General features: G+C 47.4%; 1 protein-coding gene across 1 annotated transcript; it reads right to left on the bottom strand.

Annotated features, from left to right (window-relative positions):
- Positions 1–1,172: 1,172 nt before the first annotated feature.
- Positions 1,173–21,501, bottom strand: WDR3 (WD repeat domain 3). The gene is made up of 26 exons (XM_084306547.1): positions 21,274–21,501; positions 20,490–20,699; positions 19,638–19,756; positions 18,451–18,529; positions 17,995–18,093; positions 17,441–17,551; positions 16,483–16,584; positions 16,267–16,364; positions 15,236–15,334; positions 14,694–14,924; positions 14,451–14,544; positions 13,716–13,817; positions 11,723–11,808; positions 11,153–11,288; positions 10,553–10,609; positions 9,900–10,000; positions 9,488–9,599; positions 9,249–9,383; positions 8,047–8,097; positions 7,372–7,437; positions 6,605–6,697; positions 5,977–6,024; positions 4,207–4,250; positions 3,587–3,715; positions 2,546–2,639; positions 1,173–1,920 (listed from the first exon to the last, which is right to left on the bottom strand). The coding sequence occupies exons 1-26, from the start codon at positions 21,442–21,444 to the stop codon at positions 1,765–1,767; spliced, it is 2,823 nt and encodes a 940-aa protein (XP_084162673.1). The 5' UTR covers positions 21,445–21,501; the 3' UTR covers positions 1,173–1,764.
- Positions 21,502–21,517: the final 16 nt, after the last annotated feature.

Here is a 21,517-nt window from a genome sequence, read left to right as displayed (position 1 = left end):
AGAGGACCATCAAACAGCAGCTCATTGCTGAGGCTCCCAAATATTTATCTCCCTGGCATAAAGGTTAAAGACAGAGCACATCACACTGAAGCAGTGTCAGCCTCCCCCTTCTGGTACCTCTCTCCTCAGTCATCACTGCTGAAGGTGCACTGTAGTGTCACAAGCCACCCCTCCATTTGTAACACTTCTCATCCTTTGTTTTCCTGCTGCACCAGCCTTTTTCAGCAGCAGTTGACAAGGATACAAGACTTCAAATATTATAACCAACAGAGTTCATCATCCTACTGTTGCACAGAGCTTCCTCTCCCTCTCTCTTAAAGGTCTCCTTTAAAAGTAAAGGAATAGAACAGGCAGGATGGAGATGTTTGAATGGAGCTGTTTGATCTCATGTTTCACGTAGACCTACATAAATATAAAATTATACAGGCTCTCAGAAACACCTGGCAGAGCTGTATGAAGATTGCTATTTCCACAGAGTCTGAGACCTCTCTCCTGGAACTGAAGTAGGAAGCTGTGCTCTAAATTTAAATTACCTGCTCTGAAGAAACAAGTGAACCATCAGCCCCCCCCAAGAGAGTTACTTACTAACAGCAGTTATTCTCTGAGCACCTGAAGTGCTGCTAAAAGATTAACTCACAGAGCTGTTTACCTTATGTTCTGTTACTAGCAATTGTACATAAGTCAAAGATAGTAGAGTCAGCAACAACTGGGATGCAATTAGAAATTCAGATGAAGTTCAAGTTAAAAAGAAGTCTGAGTACCTGAGTCAGACCTGTAAGCCAAACAGTATTATTATTTTCAGTGAAGGATCCAGAACCAGCTCCCACCACATTAACAAAACCCATGATTACTAGGAAAAAAAAAATAATAATAATATATGCTAAAAGCTAGTAACTGACCAACAGCAGCAGAGACCTGCCCATTTTACTCTGCCCTCCGCTGTAAAAATAAATTATTTTATCTGATACAGGACAAGTACAACACTGCAACAATTCTGTGCAATTTCTAATAACTGGGAGCAAGAACAATATAAACAACCCACACTTCTCATCCTCCATCTGCCAGCTCTGTAGAAGAGCACAATACTTGACGGCAGCCCTTCCATTTGCTCCCACAGATTTTATTCTGTGGAAAAAAATAAATCCTTTGAGAATTGATAAAACATGGTGAAGCAGTTGAGGCTTTACTATAAAAATATCAGGACAGAACTCCATGAACAAAGTTGTCTTATAAAGCATATATAACCATGTCTTGAACAGAGCACAGTTTTCTCCCTGTTCCACTAAAAAGTGAGTGGCTGCAGACCAAGTTGTCACACCCCTGAAGTCTCAGAGCCTTGCACACAGCTTCTGAGCACTTCCACAAGTCACCAGCAGGTGTCAAAACAGCACAAAATCTTGCCAGCTGCCTTCCAGGGATGGCGCATGGTCTCGCTGTCAGTCCAGGTGCTGACTCACCGCATCCAGTAACACCCTGCCAGTGAGCTGATCTCTTCTGCGGAAGAAATCAACTCCATTTCTAACTGGCATTCTGCAAGAGGAAAGGCATGCACCTGTCACAGCCACCCCAGAAGTGGTTCAAACAAACACAGAGAGTTCATCTCACTAGGCAGAGACAACCTTTCTGTGTTGGCATTGTCCCCAGAGGGGACAGACTTCATCCCAGTCACTGGACATCAGAGATGTTCAGCCGCAAGAAAGTTCCATGGCCAGCACTGAGGTTACACAGCCCCATCGATGTGTTCTGGATCTTGGGCAGCAAGTGCTAAACCACTGCAAGAATCATCTTTTCTTTCTTCTTCCTCTTCCTCTTCTTCTCCTCAAAACGGTCAGTAGCATCAGCAAAAAACATGACCTCATCCTTGGCCTCAATCTCCCTCTTCAGATGCTGGAGCCCTGCCATGTTAAATCCCAGCACATCCTGCGGAGACAGACAAGAAACGCGCTGCTCAGCATATCTCAAGCTTGTTAGGGGGCAGAGGGTCCTGCTGCCTGGAACAGATGACACTCTGGCCACCCTTGACTGAGAGCTGATTAAAGCAAGACAATCCCCCAGATGTAAATAAGGCAGCATTATTTACATCTAAATTTCAACTGAACAGGAGAACAATCAGACCTACACTTCGTTCCCCACATTTCTTTGTTAGTAAGATCTATAACCCACTATTCTCTGGAAGACAAGTCGTTGACAATCATCTGAAGTTGTCTTTGGAAAGACACCAGCAGTCTGTATTTGAGATTAGTAGCCCACAGAAAGCCAAAGAGAAGTTAAGAGTTCATTTACCTCTACTAGAGAGCCAAACCCCAAATACATGTATCAAAGCAAACCAAGAATAAGTGAAGGGGAGGGGAAAGGGAGAGCACACACATCACTGGATATTCTCCCACCAGTTAGAACATAAAGAAAATCCAGCAAATTTGCACAGGAAGAGTATCAAATGGGCTCAACACCTCCAACCAGCTTTCCCACCAGATACCACATGCTCCCAGCCATCGGCCAATCCTCTTATTCCAGATCCTGGAAAAGGAGAGGCTGCAACACTCACCCGGGCCTCACTGACTCTGGAGATGGTGGTTTTCTTCAGGTTTTCTATCACTGTCACCAGCATCTGGTTGCTCGTTATCTGACCAAAATGTATCCTGGGAATAAAGCAGGCAGAGAGCTCTGATGTGCAGATGCAGCGTTGGTCTTAAAAAGATCATTTAGGCCCCCTCCCAAACCTCTATATATTTTCTGGATATAGGAATTTTATTATTATTATTATTTATGCTTCCCTAGACCATATTTGTGTAATAGTCATGGACAGATTTATCTGGAAGAAGCTGCTTTCTGAAGCTTCTTTTCAACATATGAATGGTTCAAGGGAAAGGTCTCTGGTGCACCACCTGAGGACATGGGTGCACATGTGGACAACGACTCTGTGCCAGCGGCTGGTGGGTGCCATTTCAACCTTGATGTAGACTCTTCCATACCCCTGAGGCAGGATCAGCAACCCACATCAACACGGGCACGTCAGCACTCTGCATCCATAGGCATCTGAATCCATAGGCCGGGATGCCACCCACTAGACCAGGTTGGCCAAGGTCCCATCCAGCCTGGCCTTGAACACCTCCAGGAATGGGGCATCCACAGCTTCTCTGGGCAGCCTGTGCCAGTGCCTCACTACACTTACAGTGAAGAATCTCCTAATGCCTAGCCTAAATCTATCCTCTTTAGTTTAAGACCATTCCCCCTTCTCCTATCATTATCTACCCAAGTAGAGAGTCCTCCACCATCTCTTTTGTAAGGCCCCTTTACGTATTGAAAGGTCACAATGAGGCCTTCCTGGAGCCTTCTCTTGTCAGGCTGAGCATCCCCAGCTCTCTCAGCCTTTCTTTGCAGGAGAGGTGCTCCAGAAAGGGTGTATTTCTGTGCTGGCTCACAGCACAGGAGCAAGGAGCACTCCTCTGTTCACATGAACTGGCACAAGAAGAGCCCAAAGGACCATGACCAAAGCCTCGTTAGGGCTTCCTGGGGTTCCAGATTTTGACAGCAATGGCAGCTGGACTAAGACCAGCAGACCTGTCTGGGCGGATGCAAGACTCACTTGAGCAGGAAGAGGAGAGCACGGCACAGTAGTTCAACTTCAGCACCCAAGCGAATGTATTCATTGAAGAGCCTGAGCAGGTCAGGGACGTAGGAGAAGGGCAGCACCAGGAGAGACTCCTCCAGCTCACTGAGGAAGAAGCAAAGGGATGGAAAGAGTAGTCTCAGCCACTGCCCTGCTACAAACAAGCAAGAAACACTTCCATACAGGAAGGTTCTGGCACAAGAGCTGTACAAAGTGTTCCCCACTCCTGGTCCATGCCTGCCCACAGAGCACAGTGCATCTGCACAGACCAGATCCAGGGCCAGCAGACACCTTCTGGCATAGAGCAGGCATGCAGCCTTCCCTCCTCAGCATCCCCAGGCTGCTCTTCACGTACATGTGCATCTCCTGGCAGCCAACCCGCATGCACAAGCTTCATCCAACACTCCCCACAGAAGAACAACTTCCATTTCCCAGTTCCACATATGCTCAAAAAAAGACTGTCAGAGACAGTAACCTCCCTGCTTTACAGCGCTGCCCACTCTAGCCCACAAGGTCCACCCCAAGACAGAAACAACCCTGGACCCAGAAACCCAATTCGAACACAAACCTGTTCAGCAATAAGATTCACAACTCACCTTGACTTGACCTTCTTGAAAACTTCCAGCACGTACTCAGAAGGCTGTAACAGAGGAAAGACACCAGCTCTGCACATCAAGAAACATTCTGACACAAACGTGCCTTACGGTCCATTTCACCCAGTTAAAAAAAATGCAGTCACATCTTGTGAGATGAACAAATCACTATGAATATAACAAAGAATGCCCCTGCAGCACCAGTCAGCTGCCAGTCTGGAAGTTCTCCCTCCACAAAACATAAACCCAACCTTCTCAGGATACATTAACCTGGTGAAGAATACTTTAAGAAAACTAATTTATATTCCAGTAGCTAAATTATCTGCCAGCTAAATAAAACCAGCTATCAACTAGCTAAATAAAGGCTTGGTGAAACAGACAAATTACACATACAAAACCTTCCGCAAACTCATCTCCCAAAGACTTAGTGATTCCTGCTACTCCTGTTTATCTGCTCTAGGTTTGGCACACGCAGAGCAGAGCTGCCAAGTGCCCAAGAGAAGTGCCTACATACCAAGTCATAGGGTTGAATTCACTTCTGTTCAGTCTATGAACCTTAAGATTAACTACAGCTATGATCACAGAGGAAGGAACAGAATGGCTCTGGTAAGGTGGTTTAGAAGGAAATTTCACAAAAGGCAGTTTCACTTGACATGGCACACTCCAAAAAAGGGGAGAATGAGAAAACAAGGATCTTCACAAGGGTATTTAAAAAGCAGGTAAAGGCACCACCTCTAGCCCTGCATTACCTGAGCACTTAACTACCATATGGAATTCTCTCAATGTAAATTCTTTACAAAAAGAAACAGAATCAGTAAAAGCTGCACCAATACTATAAAAATAAACCTGGGTGGCTAAAACACAGCCCTGCCTTGCTAGGTGCTGCCCTGCCCAGCTGATTTAGGTCAGAAAGCATCCACGTGCTTCTAGCTCCTGCTTCTCAAGTCAGAGCAACACAGCAGAGATGCTGGGACAGGTGTTCCACAATCAAAGTCTCTCCCAGGAAAGAGGATAACAGACTGTCAACACAGAAGGTATTTTTGTTCATGGTTTGACACAGTAAATGCTCATCATGGTCACCTCGCCACATAACAAGACAGGTCCTAACTTGACAATGTTTTTACCCAGCAACCTAGCACTCAGGCACTCTTCCAGGACCTTTTCTGTACCATGAAGGTGAATCAAATCAATTGCTACTTACTAAGCCACAGGATTTCATTCACCCCTATTCAATCTATTTAACTCGCACTTAAACGTGCCTGTATTTACAGAGTAAGGGGGAGAATGGTTCTGGTGAAGTGCTTGCAGATGACACGTGGCCAGGGCAGCACAGTGGCACAGGTTTTCAATTACCAATTCCAGGGGATGCTCAGGTATTTTATATCAGACAGCACAGCTCCACCAGAACGTGCTATAGCACAGCAATTGCACCCTCCTGCCAGCAGGAAGATGTGCTGGCTCAGGAAAGATTTGAAATACCAAAGAAAACGCATCTTGGAGAGTATTATAATGACTGGCTCAACCTGTGCATGGTAAGGTCAAGGCTACCATCAAGGTTATGCTCAGGTGGTTTACTTTTATTATACACATACCAAAAAATAATAATCTGTTTACTTTGCACACAAAGCAGAAGTGCTGCGTTTTCATTTCAAGTTGAACCAAAAAAGTCTTCCCACCCCACAGCAACCCAATGCTTTGGCTCAGACAGAAAACCAAACAGCCTCGTTCCCGCTGAGGATGGCACGCAGCCTGTGGCCCGGGCACTCCACTTACTGTAATGTTTCCGTAGGCACGGAGAATGGGATTGACAGGATAGGGAACCTGGAGACACAGAACGGGTTAGAATGAGGCAGGTGTGTGTCTACGAATGCATATTCCCAGAGAAAACTAACCCACAGTAGAATACAGCTTTTATCAAATGTCTTTGTGCAATTCCCACACTTCCACCCTCCTCAGAACCTTACTGAAGGCCTCATTTGTAGCTGGAAGACAACCTAGTTGTCAGACATGCATGACTAACTCAAACTCATACGAATTTTCTTCCACTGCTTATTGCTGCTTCACTTTTACCCACTTACATGGCAGCCATTTATTTAGCAGGAAGCGTTGAGATGAAGGCAAAGAACAAGCTAAGTGATGGGATGGATTTGCAGCAGCATAGCCTCCCAGAGACAAAACCTACAGCCTAATATGACTTTAAATACAAAAATCCTTGGAAAGAACACACCACTACCTGTGCTCCAGGGCACAGTGCCACCCTCTTCCCTGAAAGACTTCAGCAAATCTCTCCTGTTCCCAGCTGTCCTGATTTTATCTGCATGCTGAGCCTTTCCACCGAGATGCCAAAGCTGGAAAGTTACACCCACACACCCTGGGACTGGGACTTCCCTCAGCCTTTTACCTCTTTTCCTGCAGCTTTGCATATGGCCTTGTGCTCCTTCAGTTTCACCATCTCTTCTCTGTACAGCTCGATAGCCTCCATGATCCGCTCAGCCTGCGCAGCACGGGAACGGCACCGTCAGTCACAGCGCACGAGGCAAAGCAAAGCTCACGTCCAAGGGGACAAACACAGGGGGATGCAGCGGGGCTGACTTGGAGGACATTTTTCTCAGAAAGGGAACACCTGTTCCAGACCACGCTGCTACTCTGAGCACAGCAGTCGTGTCCTGAAGGAGTCAAACACCATCCACATTCCCCCAGGGTGCAGCCTCGATTACTGCCTTGATGTCAAACTGCATAGTTCAGTGTTGGAGGGACCCAGCAAGCGCTACCCCGTTGAGGGACAAGCCAGGGTCAGGCCGTTTTGACTATTCAGACTAAGGATTTTCTCTGTATTTACAAGAGCATCAGAGTGTTCAAATCTGTGGCCATGAAATCACCCACCCCTACGCCTCCTGGTACACCTCATTCCTCATGGGTGACCCCTCCAGAGCCTTGAAGAGGTCACATCCCTCTCTGTGGGCCACAGAGCAAGACAGACTGCTCTTGCAGGCAGAAGCAATTCTGCACCTGCACCTTTGTATCTCACAGATCAGCTCCTGAGCTGCTGCAGTTACACAACAGCAGAGATTTCTCCTCTTTAAACTCGTGTCCTGCCCCCGTGACAGCCCTGTTCTTTGGGAGATCGATAAGGCACGAGGCACTGCTGGGGGATCCGCGCAATCTTACCGCTTTGATGGTTTCGATGGTCTTCTTCCCTGCCAGCCCCGTCTCTCCTTGTGTCTCTCCAGCCACCTACAAAACACGGAGTTTGCAGTTCCCTCCTGCAGCAGCCGGGCAGATGATACACACAGGCACCCCCTGCGTCTAATCAGGGCCATTCCCTAACCTTGTCATTTGTCTGAGGACATAAAGGACCTCCCAAATGCACAGCTCTTGCACAGGAACAGAGGCATCGTGTTAACACTGAGCTCTGGGAGGCCACTAAACATGGCTCTCACTCCACAAAATGAGGCTGACTGACCCACCCAGCGTTAAAACCACCAGCAACACAACCCCAGAACCTGCGCAGGAGGGATCAGGCTTCCCCACCCATCCTAGACCTGGAAGCAGCTGCCAGAAGGCAGCACAGTCTTGCTAAGGAGCTTCTGGGGATGTGAACAGTGAAGATATTTCACATCCACAGTTTGGCGAGCTCCACGCACGCTCCTGAAGTTGTCTGTAGCAAGTGCCAGAGTCAATTCTAACACCACAGCTTCAGCAGCGCCTTCTCCCACACACCTCCTTGAAGCCATAAAATCACCAGTCTTCTCTGACACCTCTTCTGTGTCTCTTACAGAAATACAGACTTAGGAAGGAGCTCTGCACAGTCAGACTGACACATGCTCAGGTGGCACGACTCACCACAGGCTGATCTTCCTTCGCCACGCTTTCTTCATACTCAGCTTCTCGTTGCTGCAAGGAAGGAGGACACGATGCATTAACACAGGCAGCACACAAGGGGACAAGTCCCCTCCAGGCTGGTGGAGCAACAGAGCCTGCAGCTTCTCGCAGCCCAGTGCAGAAACTCGTCAGCAGAGATCAACAACACCAGAGCAAAACACCCACTTGTCACTGGTCCCCTCCCCACAGAGAGCTCTGGCATCTCCCAGGCAGAAAGAAAATGTGGGTGCTGGAACAGGCAGCCCACAGACAGCCCCATCAGGCCGAGACAAAGACAACAGCAATTCAGCACCAGACTGAACAGCACGTGGCATGAAGCACAGAAGAAATAATCCTAGGCATGTTCCAGGACTGTCCTAGCCTGCAAGAAGTCTCCTGCCCACCATCTCCCACATTTATAGTGCTCCATCAGTGTGTAATACATTACTGGTGTATTCACTCCCACCTTGTTACTCAAATTTGCCCCAAAAGACACCTCTCACACCTGGAAAAGGAACTCTGTCTCTCCTGTTACCATCAGCTTTCCCAGCACACCAGCTGCTGGGCATCGGGACGCTGCCTAGGGGTCTCCTCAGCTCTCTGCAAACAGGCTGGGATAAAAAAACATTTCCTGTGGGTTTCTCAACCACTCCTGCTTCTGCACATGCTGCTACATCCTCCCCCCACTGTGGTTTGAGAAATGCTTTAAGAACGGGAGACAGAGCCAGGCTCCTCTGAGGGTAAAAACAAAACACCAGAGTTACAGTTTGTCCCAGAGTAGTTTCCCAAGGGAGGTGTGAAAAAAATGCTTCAAAAGGAGGAGAAGGGGCTTCTTGGAGCATCCCTGAGCTACAAAACTGCAGAAAACTGCAACTACAGAGGAGAACACGGGAAGCAGAACGGAAGCAAAGCAGAGGGCAAGTCAGCTGGGCATCTGCAATGCAGCACAGACAGGAGAGCAGCAGCAATATTTGCAGTGCTGTCTCCAGACAGCTCAAGGCACCAGTCCAAGCGTGCAGAAGATGGCAATCAACCTCGGCACCTCAGTGCCAGGCTGTGGTGAGCGAGAAGCAAGTCTGCCATGCGTGGGGCCGGACCCTTCCGCAGTGAAAAGCGAGGAATCTGCCTGCCGGGGAGAAAACGGGTCTGGAAGTCATTTTTGGAAGGAAAAAGGAAACTCTCACCATCTCCCTCTCCTCTTCCAAAACAAGTGGCTCCCTCGTCCTTTCCCACAGGCGCAGGGATTTGTCGTGGGACGCTGACACCACGTAGTCTCCGTTGGGACTGAGGGCCAAACACCACACCTCCTGGTGATGCCCCTGCAGAGCAGAGAAAGGAGGCAAGACGTGAGCACCACACAGCTCCCTCCCCTGAGGAAAGTGCTGCCCAAACAAACACTTCAACAGCCTCCAAAGCTTCCTACCTCCAGCGTCTGGATGTGCTCAAATTTATCTGCATCCCACTGTTTAATCTTGCCGTCCTTCCCAGCTGTGAAGAAGAGGTGAGACTTGGCCACAAACTGGAGATACATCACACTGGGAGGGGAAAAAATAGGGGAGAAAGGAATCTCAAAATACACGTGTATACAGCAGAGTATTCCAAACCTTGTTCTTAGCCCACTGCCTGGGACTACCCATGGAAATCCCAGCTCATGGGCTTGGTGCTGATACAAGAGACCTTGTGGAAAAGGTAGACAAAAGGCTCAAATTCACCCATTTGGGGAACACCATCGATGGCTTCTCCCCACTACGCTAGACCAAAAGGTCACTGCTGGATCACAACCCCCCGAAGACAAAGCAGCCCACTACCCAGAGATGCTGTGGGATTTGACTGACCTGTCGTCATGGGCAAAGAGAGAGCGGTGACAGTCCCCAAAATCCAAGCCCCAAATCTTCACATTCCTATCAGCAGAGCCGGTGGCAATCAGAGTCCCATCCTACAGGGAAATGCAGGGAAGAAAGGTGTGGGCAGCTGGCTGGCAGCCCTGTGAGGAACCAGTGACTAAGCAGTGCCAAGGCACTGGCTCCTGAAACATCCCCTCCCCATCCCTCCACCTCCTCTCCCCTTAGCGTGGCACATCCTTGAGGTACTGGCACAGCCCACAGGCAGCACCCAGACTTTTCTGAACCTTTGCAGGCATTTAAGACCTGAGCTAACTCTTGATGTTTTTGGCTTCCAGTGAGCCTCATTTCAAGGCCATCCCAGAGCAGGACACAGCCTGAGAAGGAACAGGCACAAAGAGGCTGCTCCACCTCAGCACCCGCTCTGTGCTCCCACTAACAAAGAATTGAGACTCCACTCAAGTTCATAACTTCAGCAGAGAGCGAGCAGAGATCAGGAGGGGCTTGCTGTGCCCCATCAAGAAACTGCTGGCTAGGTCAGGAGCAAGGTGGTGAGAGCGTTATCCCGGCAGCCCTGCTGCCAGCAGAGGTTCTCAGAGTCATCAGCATCACCACAGTCCCACCTGCACACCCCTAATGATACTTACGTAGGAGATGTCCATGCACAGCACTGGCAGCTTGTGTCCATACAGAGAGAGGAAAAACTGAAGGAGAAGAAGGATGTCTTCGTTAGAGCTGCTGGGAACAGCTGCGTGAAAATGTCAAGCTCCTGGCTAGCTCTGCTCTGCCTCAGGATGCCAGTCTTCCTAGCACCACCCTGCCTTCGCATAGCTGTCACTGTTGCTCTTTCTTTTGTCATTTCCCTAACATTCGTGTGCTAATACACAGATCACAAAACCACCACATGCTGCCTCAAACTGCACGAGGAAGATTCTCCTCCCCCAGGATTTGCCTGTGCTATTTAAGTGCCACGTGTGACACTGCTCCATCTCCACCCTTCCAGTGCCATCACGCCTGCTGGGTTAGAGTCAATCTTGCCACCTGCAGGTTCACAACCTTTTCCAGATCAAACTTATTTTCTCCCCAGTGTGGGCAAGCCAAGGCTCTGTCACTTTTCTTGGCAAGCAAGTGCCTGAAGTGGGACACGTGGTCTCTCTCCCTGATTTTTACTAGTGCCCTGCAATAAACGGGCACTCTTCCAACACATCCCCGCCCTGCACAGCCTCCCAGCCCATATGGCCATGCACCTTGAGCGTGTCAGTGTAGAAAATCTTCACGGTGCAGTCCAGCAAGGAGACAGCCAGCAGTTTCTGGTTGGGGCTGTAACGCACGCACAGAACATCTTCGTCCAGCTGCAAGGTGCGCACCTGCTTCATGGACAGCCTGGCAACACGGAGAGAGAAAAAACAGAGTTGTTATCCCAAAGGAACAAACCGAGGAGAGGCATGAATACAACCTCCACAGAAGTTAATCCTAACATGCAGCATCTTGTTTCTCATCAGGACTTGAGGAAGACAGGATTGGAAATGAGCACAGCACCACAGGGTGACAGGCTCCACTGCTAAATTTAGCCTCTTATCACAGGATGGGTCTGCAGCTCATTAAGTGGTAAATCGCACACAAGCAAGGGACCACGACATAACAAGTTCCCTTCCTCAGTGAGGCTCTGACCTCCACAAAACCGCTCTGAGCTCTTCTCCCTGCGTTCCATGCACACGTCCTTGGCAATTCTTGTGGTGCAAAGCAAAAGCCGAAGCATCCATCAGTGAGAATGAGTACTGCAGCTGAATGCAGCCCAGAACGGTTTCTTTTCTCACCTTTTCTGAACACTGCTCTCGTCCTTCACGAGCTCAAACTCCCAGAACTTGACGCATTTATCAGCGCCTCCTGTCACAAAGCCACGCTGCAGGGGAAGAGCAAAGGCAATGTGAAATCAGTTCCACCATAACACAGGAATTCTTCAGACAAGGAGCTGTCAAAGCACAAGGAGATTTGTGAAATGCCCCACATTCCCACAGCATTAATGATTAAGAGGACACCATGAGGAACATTTGCTCTGGTTGGAGCACACATTACTTATTGGCTCAGCAACAACAATTTCAAAAGCTCTGGCAGGCAGGTCTAAGGCTGCAAATGTAAATCTGGACGTGGACTGAAACGTTGAGACTGTAGTAGTCATCTCAGCCGTAGGTAATGAAGTGCACATTTTATGTGTGGGCAAGCTGATGCTCTCGTTGTTTCTGGATCACAAACACCTTACCATCAAACCACAAGTACATCCTTCTCAAGGGTTGAATGAACACTTCTATGTGAAGAACGAGGGTAAAAACTGCCCCGTATGTTTTAATCTGCAGAGTAAATGAATCCCAGGCATGTTACTTGCTATGGTTTTGATTTCACTGAAAGCAACACCATAGCTTCTAGCACAACACAACCACTTCAGAAAATGAAGAAAGTTGACAGAAACCAACATGAACCCGAATTCTGACAAGAGAGGAAGAACAGTACAAGGAATGAAGAGAGACAAGCAGATTTCGTAAGCCAGCATAGCTAGGACAAAGTGAGTGAGCGTGTGAATGTAAAATGGGAACATAAACGTGTAATTTCAGGAGCACTGACCATTTCTAGAGAGGGCTACAATAACTATTAAGCATCATGGCTCAGAAAGTGTATGGGTTCAGCAAACAATTCTCATCTGTTATACTTAGCGAAAAGCCATGTACCATAATCACATTACAAGAATGATGAAACACTGCTCCAAAAATTTACAAGACTGTCAAAAAGCAGCTACCCACGTCAGATATTTATAAATCAACAGTTTCAGATTCCCCAGATCTAAGGCTTTTACAGAGCAGAATTAGGTACTGTCTAGACTGTCAATGTACATTCTCAACAACTTTGGAAATATGATGGGAGATCCAGGAACAAACTACTATAACACCAGAATTCAGGCAGAGAAACAGGCAGGCCTATTAATTGTGAGCATGGGCAATAAAAGTGACAGGTGATTGTAGTTTCATCAACCAAAGTAAACCGAGTCTCAATTAAAACAAGCTTGGGGAAAATTAGTGTGATGAAAATCATCCTTTTTTCCTTAAGATTAAAGCTGTAGTTCACAGAATCACAGCATGGTTGAGGTTGGCAGAGCCCTCTGGAGGCCATCTGGTCCAACCCCCCTGCCACCAGCAAAAAAAAGACTGCAGTAATGTAAAAGGTACCACGAGAATGATTATAAGAGCCTGGAAAACACATCCTGCAGCAATGGAAAGCAGAAGTCTGGCCTAAGCAACATCAGATAGATGGGGAGGTGATATGGTCACTCAGCAGATGTACAACACAGGATCTTTAATACAGCAAAGGTAGCAGCAAGTCCAGCAGCTGGGAGTTAAAGCTCAGCAAGATGGAATTACAAAGCAGCAGAAAATTTAACAAGGAGGATAACCGGCCACTTCAGCAGCTTACAGGTGGCTGAAGTTCTCCATAGCTGGAACGCACCCACAAGACACACACTGCTGCACTAACGTGTGGGGAATTGTGAGTTCCCAATAGTGAAGAAGCCAGATGAGACAAGGAGGATGGCCCCAGCCAGCCCAAAGACTCCCTGTGATGTGCCACGCGAGCACAGAGATATTTCATCACATTGTGCACACATCCACAGCCCGAGTTCCTTGATGCTACCAGCTGCATCCTCCACCTCCCATGATTAGGGGGGGTCCCATGCTCCCACCAGTAGCACAAACACAGCACTGTAGGAAGGAGCTACACAAAAACACGTGCAACATATGATGCTTCGAAGAGTGGCTGAGATACCTGGTCTGGTGAAAGGGCAATGGACCACACTGCCCCGTCGTGAGCATTAAGTGTCTCCATCAGACTCCCAGAAGCCAGGTCATACAGCTGCAGCTTCCCTGTCTGGGGAGAAAGAGACAATGAAAAGGACAAAACAGCCCCAGGAACAGCTTATGGAGCACTAATCAGATCTGCAAACACACCTGAGCCTTAGGTGCTAGAGCGGTCTCGCAGAAATGGCAAAAATGGGTGAGACTCCAGCAGTGACAAAGCAGCCACACATTAATGGAGAAAGAAAGCTCCAAAGGTAGAGGAGAGCTCAGAGAAAACACTCCCTGGTTATGCAATCCATGTGAGGAGCCAGGGCAGGGCCCTGCTGACAGCAAAGGAGCTCTTGCTCCATTTGTGGGCTCAGCTGTTAAGGTTTCAGTAACTCCTCAGAGGAGAGCACGCCTGTCATCTGTCTCCTGAACAGCCAGCTTCATTAGATGGCTGCCACACACAGATGGTCAAACTCCTGGTCCCCATCTGGGACTTCCCAAAGCCCTCCCCAGCTGTCCATGTCCAGCTCAAGCCATAGGAGCTAGATAAAGACTCTGGGAATAGAACAGGCACTGGCACTGAGGGTTTTGCACCTAAAACGGAGCATTCCAGGTCAGGAAATGCAATGCATTTTCAGTTAGGCTGCCTTAATGACGTTTTCAGAACATACTCCTGGGCCTGGGCAGTCAGGAGCGCAGAAGGGACACTAGTTACCTTGGTGCCAACGATGACCTGGCGATCTCCGGGGACAAAGAACGAGCAGAGCGCGTACTCACAGTCCATCGTCCGGATGCACTGCAAGGTTGACCTGTGGACAAAGGCAGAATCCAAAACCTCTTATCACACAAAATCTGGCCCAAGGGAGACACGCTCAAGATACTCCTTGAACAGCATCTCTGAGTTCTGAGAGACTGACGTGCACAGGGCAGAGGGGGCTGACCCAACTGCAGGGCATACCTGTTCCAAATCTTTACGGATTCTGCAGATGCTGAGAGAATGGCAATGTTGTCAGAGCTGAAAGCCAACGTCCTAACGTCGCTGCGGTGGCCTCCAATGCTTATCTTGGATGCACGGACAGCCTGCGGGACTTGCGCCGACAGGTTCAGCAGGTATGACTCAATGATGTTGTTCTGGAGCAGCAACACAACCTTCAGCTCTCCTTTTGGAGAGAGAATCAGGTCAAACGACCTGTTTGATCAGACAAAAAAAAATCAGAACTGTGCACAGGGGCCATAAGACAAAATGTAGTAGGGATCAAGTGTTAAGAACAACTGAAAAAGCGGAGCATAGGCAGAGTGCATGCTACGAGCAGGGGCATGTTAAGCCACAGAGGTCAACAAGAATAGACTGGCAGATCATGGTAAGCTTCTGTTCAGCTCCAAGTTGAGCAGACATCGAGGGGGGAACTTCTTCCACCTCCCCCATAATGAGCTGTGCAGAGCTTTTCCCAAGCAGCTGCAGAACCAGAGCTCAGCCTGCACAACAGGATTTCCACTTACTTGATTTTAGCAGAAGCTTTGATGTTAGTGACCCGCTGGATCTCCTCCTGCAGGCTCAGCTCCACATCCCCTTCAGGCTCCTCTTCCTCAGACTTTTTCCTGCGAATGTCAGATAACGGAGGGGAGGCAAATAACTCAGCACAGCCAACACAAATTAAGACAGGGTCAGAGAATAAGGAAACCACGTAGCCTGCTGAAAACAACTGCCTTGTTACCCAGCAGTGCTAACCCTTTTTAAGAATAGGGTTAGATGGCTAAATTCATGCTGGTAGACAAGCTACTGCGGAAACAAATTATCTCAAGGAAGGCAACCTCCTCTGGAAGGCAGCCAAAGCACTCAAACAAGGCACATTGGAGTAGTGGACACAAAGCAGATGACAGTATTGTGCCTGATGGGAAGATCAGCTTCTGCTCATCTCCTACCACTCACCAGAAGTCCTCATTCATTGCCAAAGCGACTCCAGATTTATCTGCCCTATGCTTCAGCTTCTACCCTGGAGCCAGACCTCTCCCTGTGGGCTATTGTGAGGCATCCATTAAGTACCAGGGTACCCAGAGAGCCATTTAACACAAAGTACCCATTAATAAAGCTCTGACCTCTATCTCTGCCTGCTGTAAAACAGGAGATGAGGTATTAGAGTCACTCTGACTTGTCAGATGAAACTCTCATTCCAGTATGTCCTACCAGAGACTTTATTTGATACAACAGTGTAAATGTGAACATCAGGTAGAAGTGAGAAGCTCCAGGGAAAAAAACAAAACATTTTCTGCCCATTCCCTTCTACACATTAGCTCTTTCTGCAGGCAAAGTACTCAGAAGGAATGTTTCTCATGTTCTAAGGAAATTCCTTAGTCTCCAGGAGCAAGTAAGCTGCTTAGACATGTGCCAAGGACTCACAAGAACAGTGCCTGCAAAATACCGCAGCTAGCACGGTCAGAACGACCAGCAGCTTGGAGTTCAACCCCTGTGTCGTGCTGCTTGAGGGGCTAACAATTTTCTGGACAGAAAGAGCATCTTCATAAGTTCTTACTTGGCTTTTTTCTTCGCCTTCTTCATTTTCTTTTCCAGTTTCTTTTGGACTTCCTCTTGAGAAAGGATGGAGAACACTTCCAGAACAGAATCAGTTCCCTAGAGACAGAGCAAGCAGTCAGAGGCATGCAAAGCCTTGGCTGGCACTTACAAATGTTATCCAAGGTCTCCATGAGCCTCTTCTGCAACTCAACAGCAGAGCCCCCCCATTACTTACATGGCAGGCCAAAATCTTGCCCGTTCTGTCTGTGGCAAGAGTAACTACTCGGTCCCTCCCTTCCCGCATGATGGATCCAACTTTACTGCACTTCAGGAGGCGCTACAGGAAAAAAAAAAAAAAAGAAAAAAAAAAGAAGAAACTTGGGTCTGGAAGGTCAAGTGATCTTCTCAAGCAAACTGAGAAACCTTCTCAGAAGGGAATTCAGGAGAAGAGGGGGAAAATGAACCTACAGGGTCCTGGTAGAACAATTAGCAAGGATAATCTAGGAACAAAACAATATATAGCTTACACAGCTGCTTATCTCCTTTCTTTATATCTAAAATGCAAGAAACATACCATTGACAGTCCCAGTGGAAAAATAACTTAATTCCCTTGGCAAATCAAAAAAAAAAAAAAAAAAAAAAAAGCCATTTAAGAAAAAAAGCTGAAGTTCTATGCTGTAAAGGCAGGAGAGTTCAGCTCCTCTGTCACAAGAGGCAGAGCAGATAGAGAACAGAGACTCTAAAACCAATGATTAAAGGGAGGGAAATCCTCTGAAAAGCAGTTGGGAAAGATCTTAAACAAGGTCAGTTATCTACCATAACTACAGTCTGGAGTCAGAAAAAGATCCCAGAAACTTTCCCCAGAAAAAACAGACTGGGTGAAGCCTCCACCAGCAGCACAAGTGGGAATGGCTTTGCACAATCCAGTCTCCCACCACACAGTGCCACCCTGACCCCCATGCTTCTATTGCTGACCTGCAACAATGAGCATCAGCACTGAGCTCACCAGCTGCCAAACAGCTAGTAACTACATCATCCCCATGTTGCTTAATGAAAGAGCTCTGCCAAACATTAAACACTTCCTGACCCCCCTTCTCTCCCAAACAGAGAGAGAAGCAACATGTGCATGCTCTGGCACAAACACTTCTGCTGATGAACACCATCCCACAGCCAGCATGGAAAAGTGAGCTTACCTCTTCAGGGCTCTCATCTAACTCTAGGGTCTCGTCCTCTTCAGGGTTTTTTTCTGCTACAGGTGAAGACCCTTTGCTTTTCTTGGATTCTGGCTCATCGGGGTCTTTTACCTGTTCGTGGACAAAAATCCATACGGAATAACTTCAACCACAAGACCTAAGGTGTTCTGGTTCCTGTTTCACTTGCACTTCATGTCCCTGAAGGAACAGTTAGTGTACACAGCAACAATAACAAACTACAGCATGCCTGTAGGCACCATGTCCTCCCCTGCTTATCCCACAAAATTGTCTTCTCCAGCTAGAAGATCTGGCATGCTCTAGGAAGTTTGTTCTGGATGTTCTGCAGCTTCATGTGCAAGCTCAAAATACAGAAAACATCAAAAAGTCTGTCCCAAGAGCAGCTTCTGGACACCTCAGACAGCAAAGATGCTGCTTTGGCTCTGTTTCCCAGAACAGCAGTTGGATTTAATATGTTCTTGACCCATTTTAGTCCAAAGACAAGCAGATGGATGGGCAAGACTGGGGGGGGGGGGGTTACCGAGGGAATATCTTACCTCTTCTTGGATGTAACTGATATCCCACACTCTCAGCTCACTGTCAGCAGTCCCAGTGATCAGACGTTTCTCTTCTGATATCAAAGCCATCCCCCAAACCTGTCCAAAGGCACAAATTGAGGAACTGGTTTATGACTCCTTTGAGTATCATAGCAATAGCAGAGCATCTTTAATTGATTTATTTAAATGGGAACCAAGAAGAAATTGGAGCTAACTGGAATTTCCTCCAGGTATTGGAATTGTCACCCACTGTATGTTGATGTCAGTTCCTAGAAAGTTTGAAAGCCTCTCATTTGCTCATCCCTAAAGCTTAATAACAACTAAGAATACATCAGAGTTCTAGTTTACAACCCCTGAAAACAGAAAAAGCACAAGGTGAACCAATCCAAAGCCCAATCCAAAACCAATCCAAAGCCCCTCCATCTCTACAGCTCTCTGCACATTCATTTTCTTTACCTCAGTGCGGTGTCCAACCAGAGTTTTGAAGCAGTGCTGGGTGTCCAGGTCCCACCATTTCACCAACGTGTCTTTGCCACTAGAACAAAACAGAAAACCTCGACACGTGAGGAAAGATTGCTAGAGCTCATGTAATACCATGAAAGCTGAAGAAATACAATCTAGATCTAATACGACATCATAAAATCTAAAACGTGCTGCAACGTATCACAGATCAGCTGCTCAGAGTAGGAACACACTGAATTTCACAAGCTATGCAAGGACAAGAGTGCAGCAACACAAAGATGCTGCAAAAAGGTACCTAGGAATTCATGAAAGTATTTCCTTCTCCAGATTCAGCTGCAAGCCCCAGTGTCATGCAGCCCGCTTTTTAGCTTATTTAGGGCAAGAACAATATTCTTTAGGGTGAGACCAATAAGTGCAAAGTGCTGATCAAATTCTAAATGTGCCTTTCAAACCAAAAATATGAGAGATTCTCTGTATCAATGTAGCTACTGAGAGAATTAAGAAGCATTTCTAAAACTGACCTGCAAAGACGTGAAATTGCACTAGGAAAGAGGCATCATCTACCAAACTAACAAAATATATTATTTTCTACTTGAAAGAGAAAAAAAAAAAAAAAAACATGAGAAACTTGTTATAATTTCATACTGAACTGATTTGAGTGCCCTTTTCTATTAACCTATTAGATGACATTAGTAAAGAAAAACATTATAGTGAGAGTATCTTCTGTAAATCAATTATTATTGAAGGGATACAATCAACATGCAGGTGTTAAATAACTAAGAAACAAGCCCTCTATCATCTTTTAATTAATTAATTTCATTACTACCTACTAGGAAGCAATCTTTCTGTCACACTGCTGCATGAATTACACATACAGAAGGTAAGTCTACTTAATTCCTCAAGATAAGTAGCAAAAATAGTTACATACATAATAAACATATTACTACTCATTGTTACAATAAATGTAAGTTGCTTTATTTACCTGTAAGTTAAAGCCTTTCACAAATGTTACTTTTCAGAAGAGCTATTTCCCTTCTGCTTACCACATTTGGAATTCAGACAACAGATTTATAAAAAATGTGTGGACATGACAAAACCATATTTTAAGATGCTAGCAGGTTTGAGACCTCATTACTCCATCACAACATCCTATAGGTCTCATATGTATGGATGGGACTCACCTGGTGACCAGCAGGTTCTTCTCCTTCAAGAAAAGGACTTGAGTGACAGCATCCTTGTGTCCTTTCAGCCGGTACAGACCGCTCTCGTTGATGACATCCCACACAATGACATCTGTATCCTGGAACAGAGAGAGTGTCTCGAAGGGACCAGCATTTGTCTGCAAAACGTCTACCTCTTCGATGATCTGTCTACGTCTTTATTAGGGAGCGTAGCGTTAGGACAAGAAGTAATGGCTTTAAACTAAAAAAGGGCAGATTTAGATTAGGTATAAGGAAGAAATTCATTACTGTGAGGGTGGTGAGGCACTGGAACAGGTTGCCCAGAGAAGCTGTGGATGCCTCATCCCTGGAAGTGTTCAAGGCCAGGGTGGCTGAGGCTTTGGGCAACCTGGTCTAGATGGAGGTGTCCCTGCCCATTGCAGGGGGGTTGGAACTGAATGAGCTTAAGGTTTCTTCCAACCCAAACCATTCTATGACTGAAAAGACTACCCAAGAGCACACTTTCTCACACTGAATGTTAAGGATGATTGATGCAAATGATGATCATTCCCTTGATGTGCATTCAGACCAATAAACACACCTCTCTCCTGGCTTGAGTCACTTTTGTTATTTTTGGACCTCACAAACTTCTCCACCTTCAACAGATCTGCTAATACCCCTCCTGCCCCTCAGCATTCTCCCAGCCCTGGGCTCCCCAACCCTGTTACTGTTTTGCAGCCCTATCTCCTTTAACTCCTCAGGGCACACAACCCACCTAAAATACCAAACATTTTAGCTCAAATCAACCTTCTCCACAGAGTCTCTGTTTCTCCCTACTGTGAAAGGAAAGCCCCCAAGATGTGCAAGCCTCACCTTTGAGCCAGATACCAGCCGGCCACCAAGCTGGTCGTACTGCATGGCCGTAACTGCAGCCTTGTGCCCATTGAAAGTCACGTTTGCTTCCCCATTCAGGAGGCTGAAGATACGGATCGAGCCGTCCTCATAGCCAACAGCCAGGTGCAACCCATCTGGAGAGGGGCAGAGGTACCTGGCCTCCTGCTTGAGACCCTTCAGGATAAGAACCTGCAATTTTTAGGAGAGAAAACACATAAAGTGATGATAAATGATACGTCAGAGCCAAAACAAAAAGTGATGGTAAATGATATGTCAGAACCACGCACTTAGCAGAATGTATTTTGTGCGCCTACTGATCTTCCAACAAAGTGCTTCTGCATCTTTATAAATTCATTTTTCATGTTTCTGTGCTGAATGGAGCGTAATTAACCCCATTTTACAAGGCATGCAGGAGCTGGAAGTAATCCCTCACAATCAAACAGGAACAGGGCCTGGAACCCTGAGCATATTTTGCGCTCCTACTGCACTTCCAACTAAGCGTTTGTGCACGTTTTGAAGTTCATTTTTCAGCTTTCTGTGCTGAATAGAGTATAATTAACCCCATTTTACACGGCACAGGGCAACAAGTAGTAATTCCTCCCAATCAAACCGGCACCGGCGCCCAAAAACCCCAATTCCTAACCCCTGCGTTTTAACCCCCACAGAGCGAGGGGCTTTACCCCAGGGCTGCGGGGCTGCCCGCAGGCACCCTAACCCAAACTCCTTCGACTGGAGGCATCCCAGAACAGCTTTTTCACCTCACCTTCTCCCCTTTCCTCAGGTCCCACACGAAAACATGCTCGCAGGCGGCCACCGCCACGCCGCGGCCCCGCTCGCCGCCCAGCGCCACCATGGCGGCGTTGCCGCCGGCGCTGCCCAGCAGCCCGAAGAGGGCGGCGGGCACATAGCGCAGGTACTGCCGGCTCAGCCCCATGGCGACCCTACACCCCACCGGCACGTTGCCGAGGGAAGCGGAGGCTCGTCACGGAGGGCCGGGAAGCCGCCGG

Source organism: Netta rufina, assembly GCF_964035555.1.
Source record: "Netta rufina genome assembly, chromosome: 1".
In the NCBI taxonomy this organism is placed as follows: Eukaryota; Metazoa; Chordata; class Aves; order Anseriformes; family Anatidae; genus Netta; species Netta rufina.
Note: the sequence above shows the minus strand (reverse complement) of the source record. Positions and strands in the feature narration are given on the sequence as shown.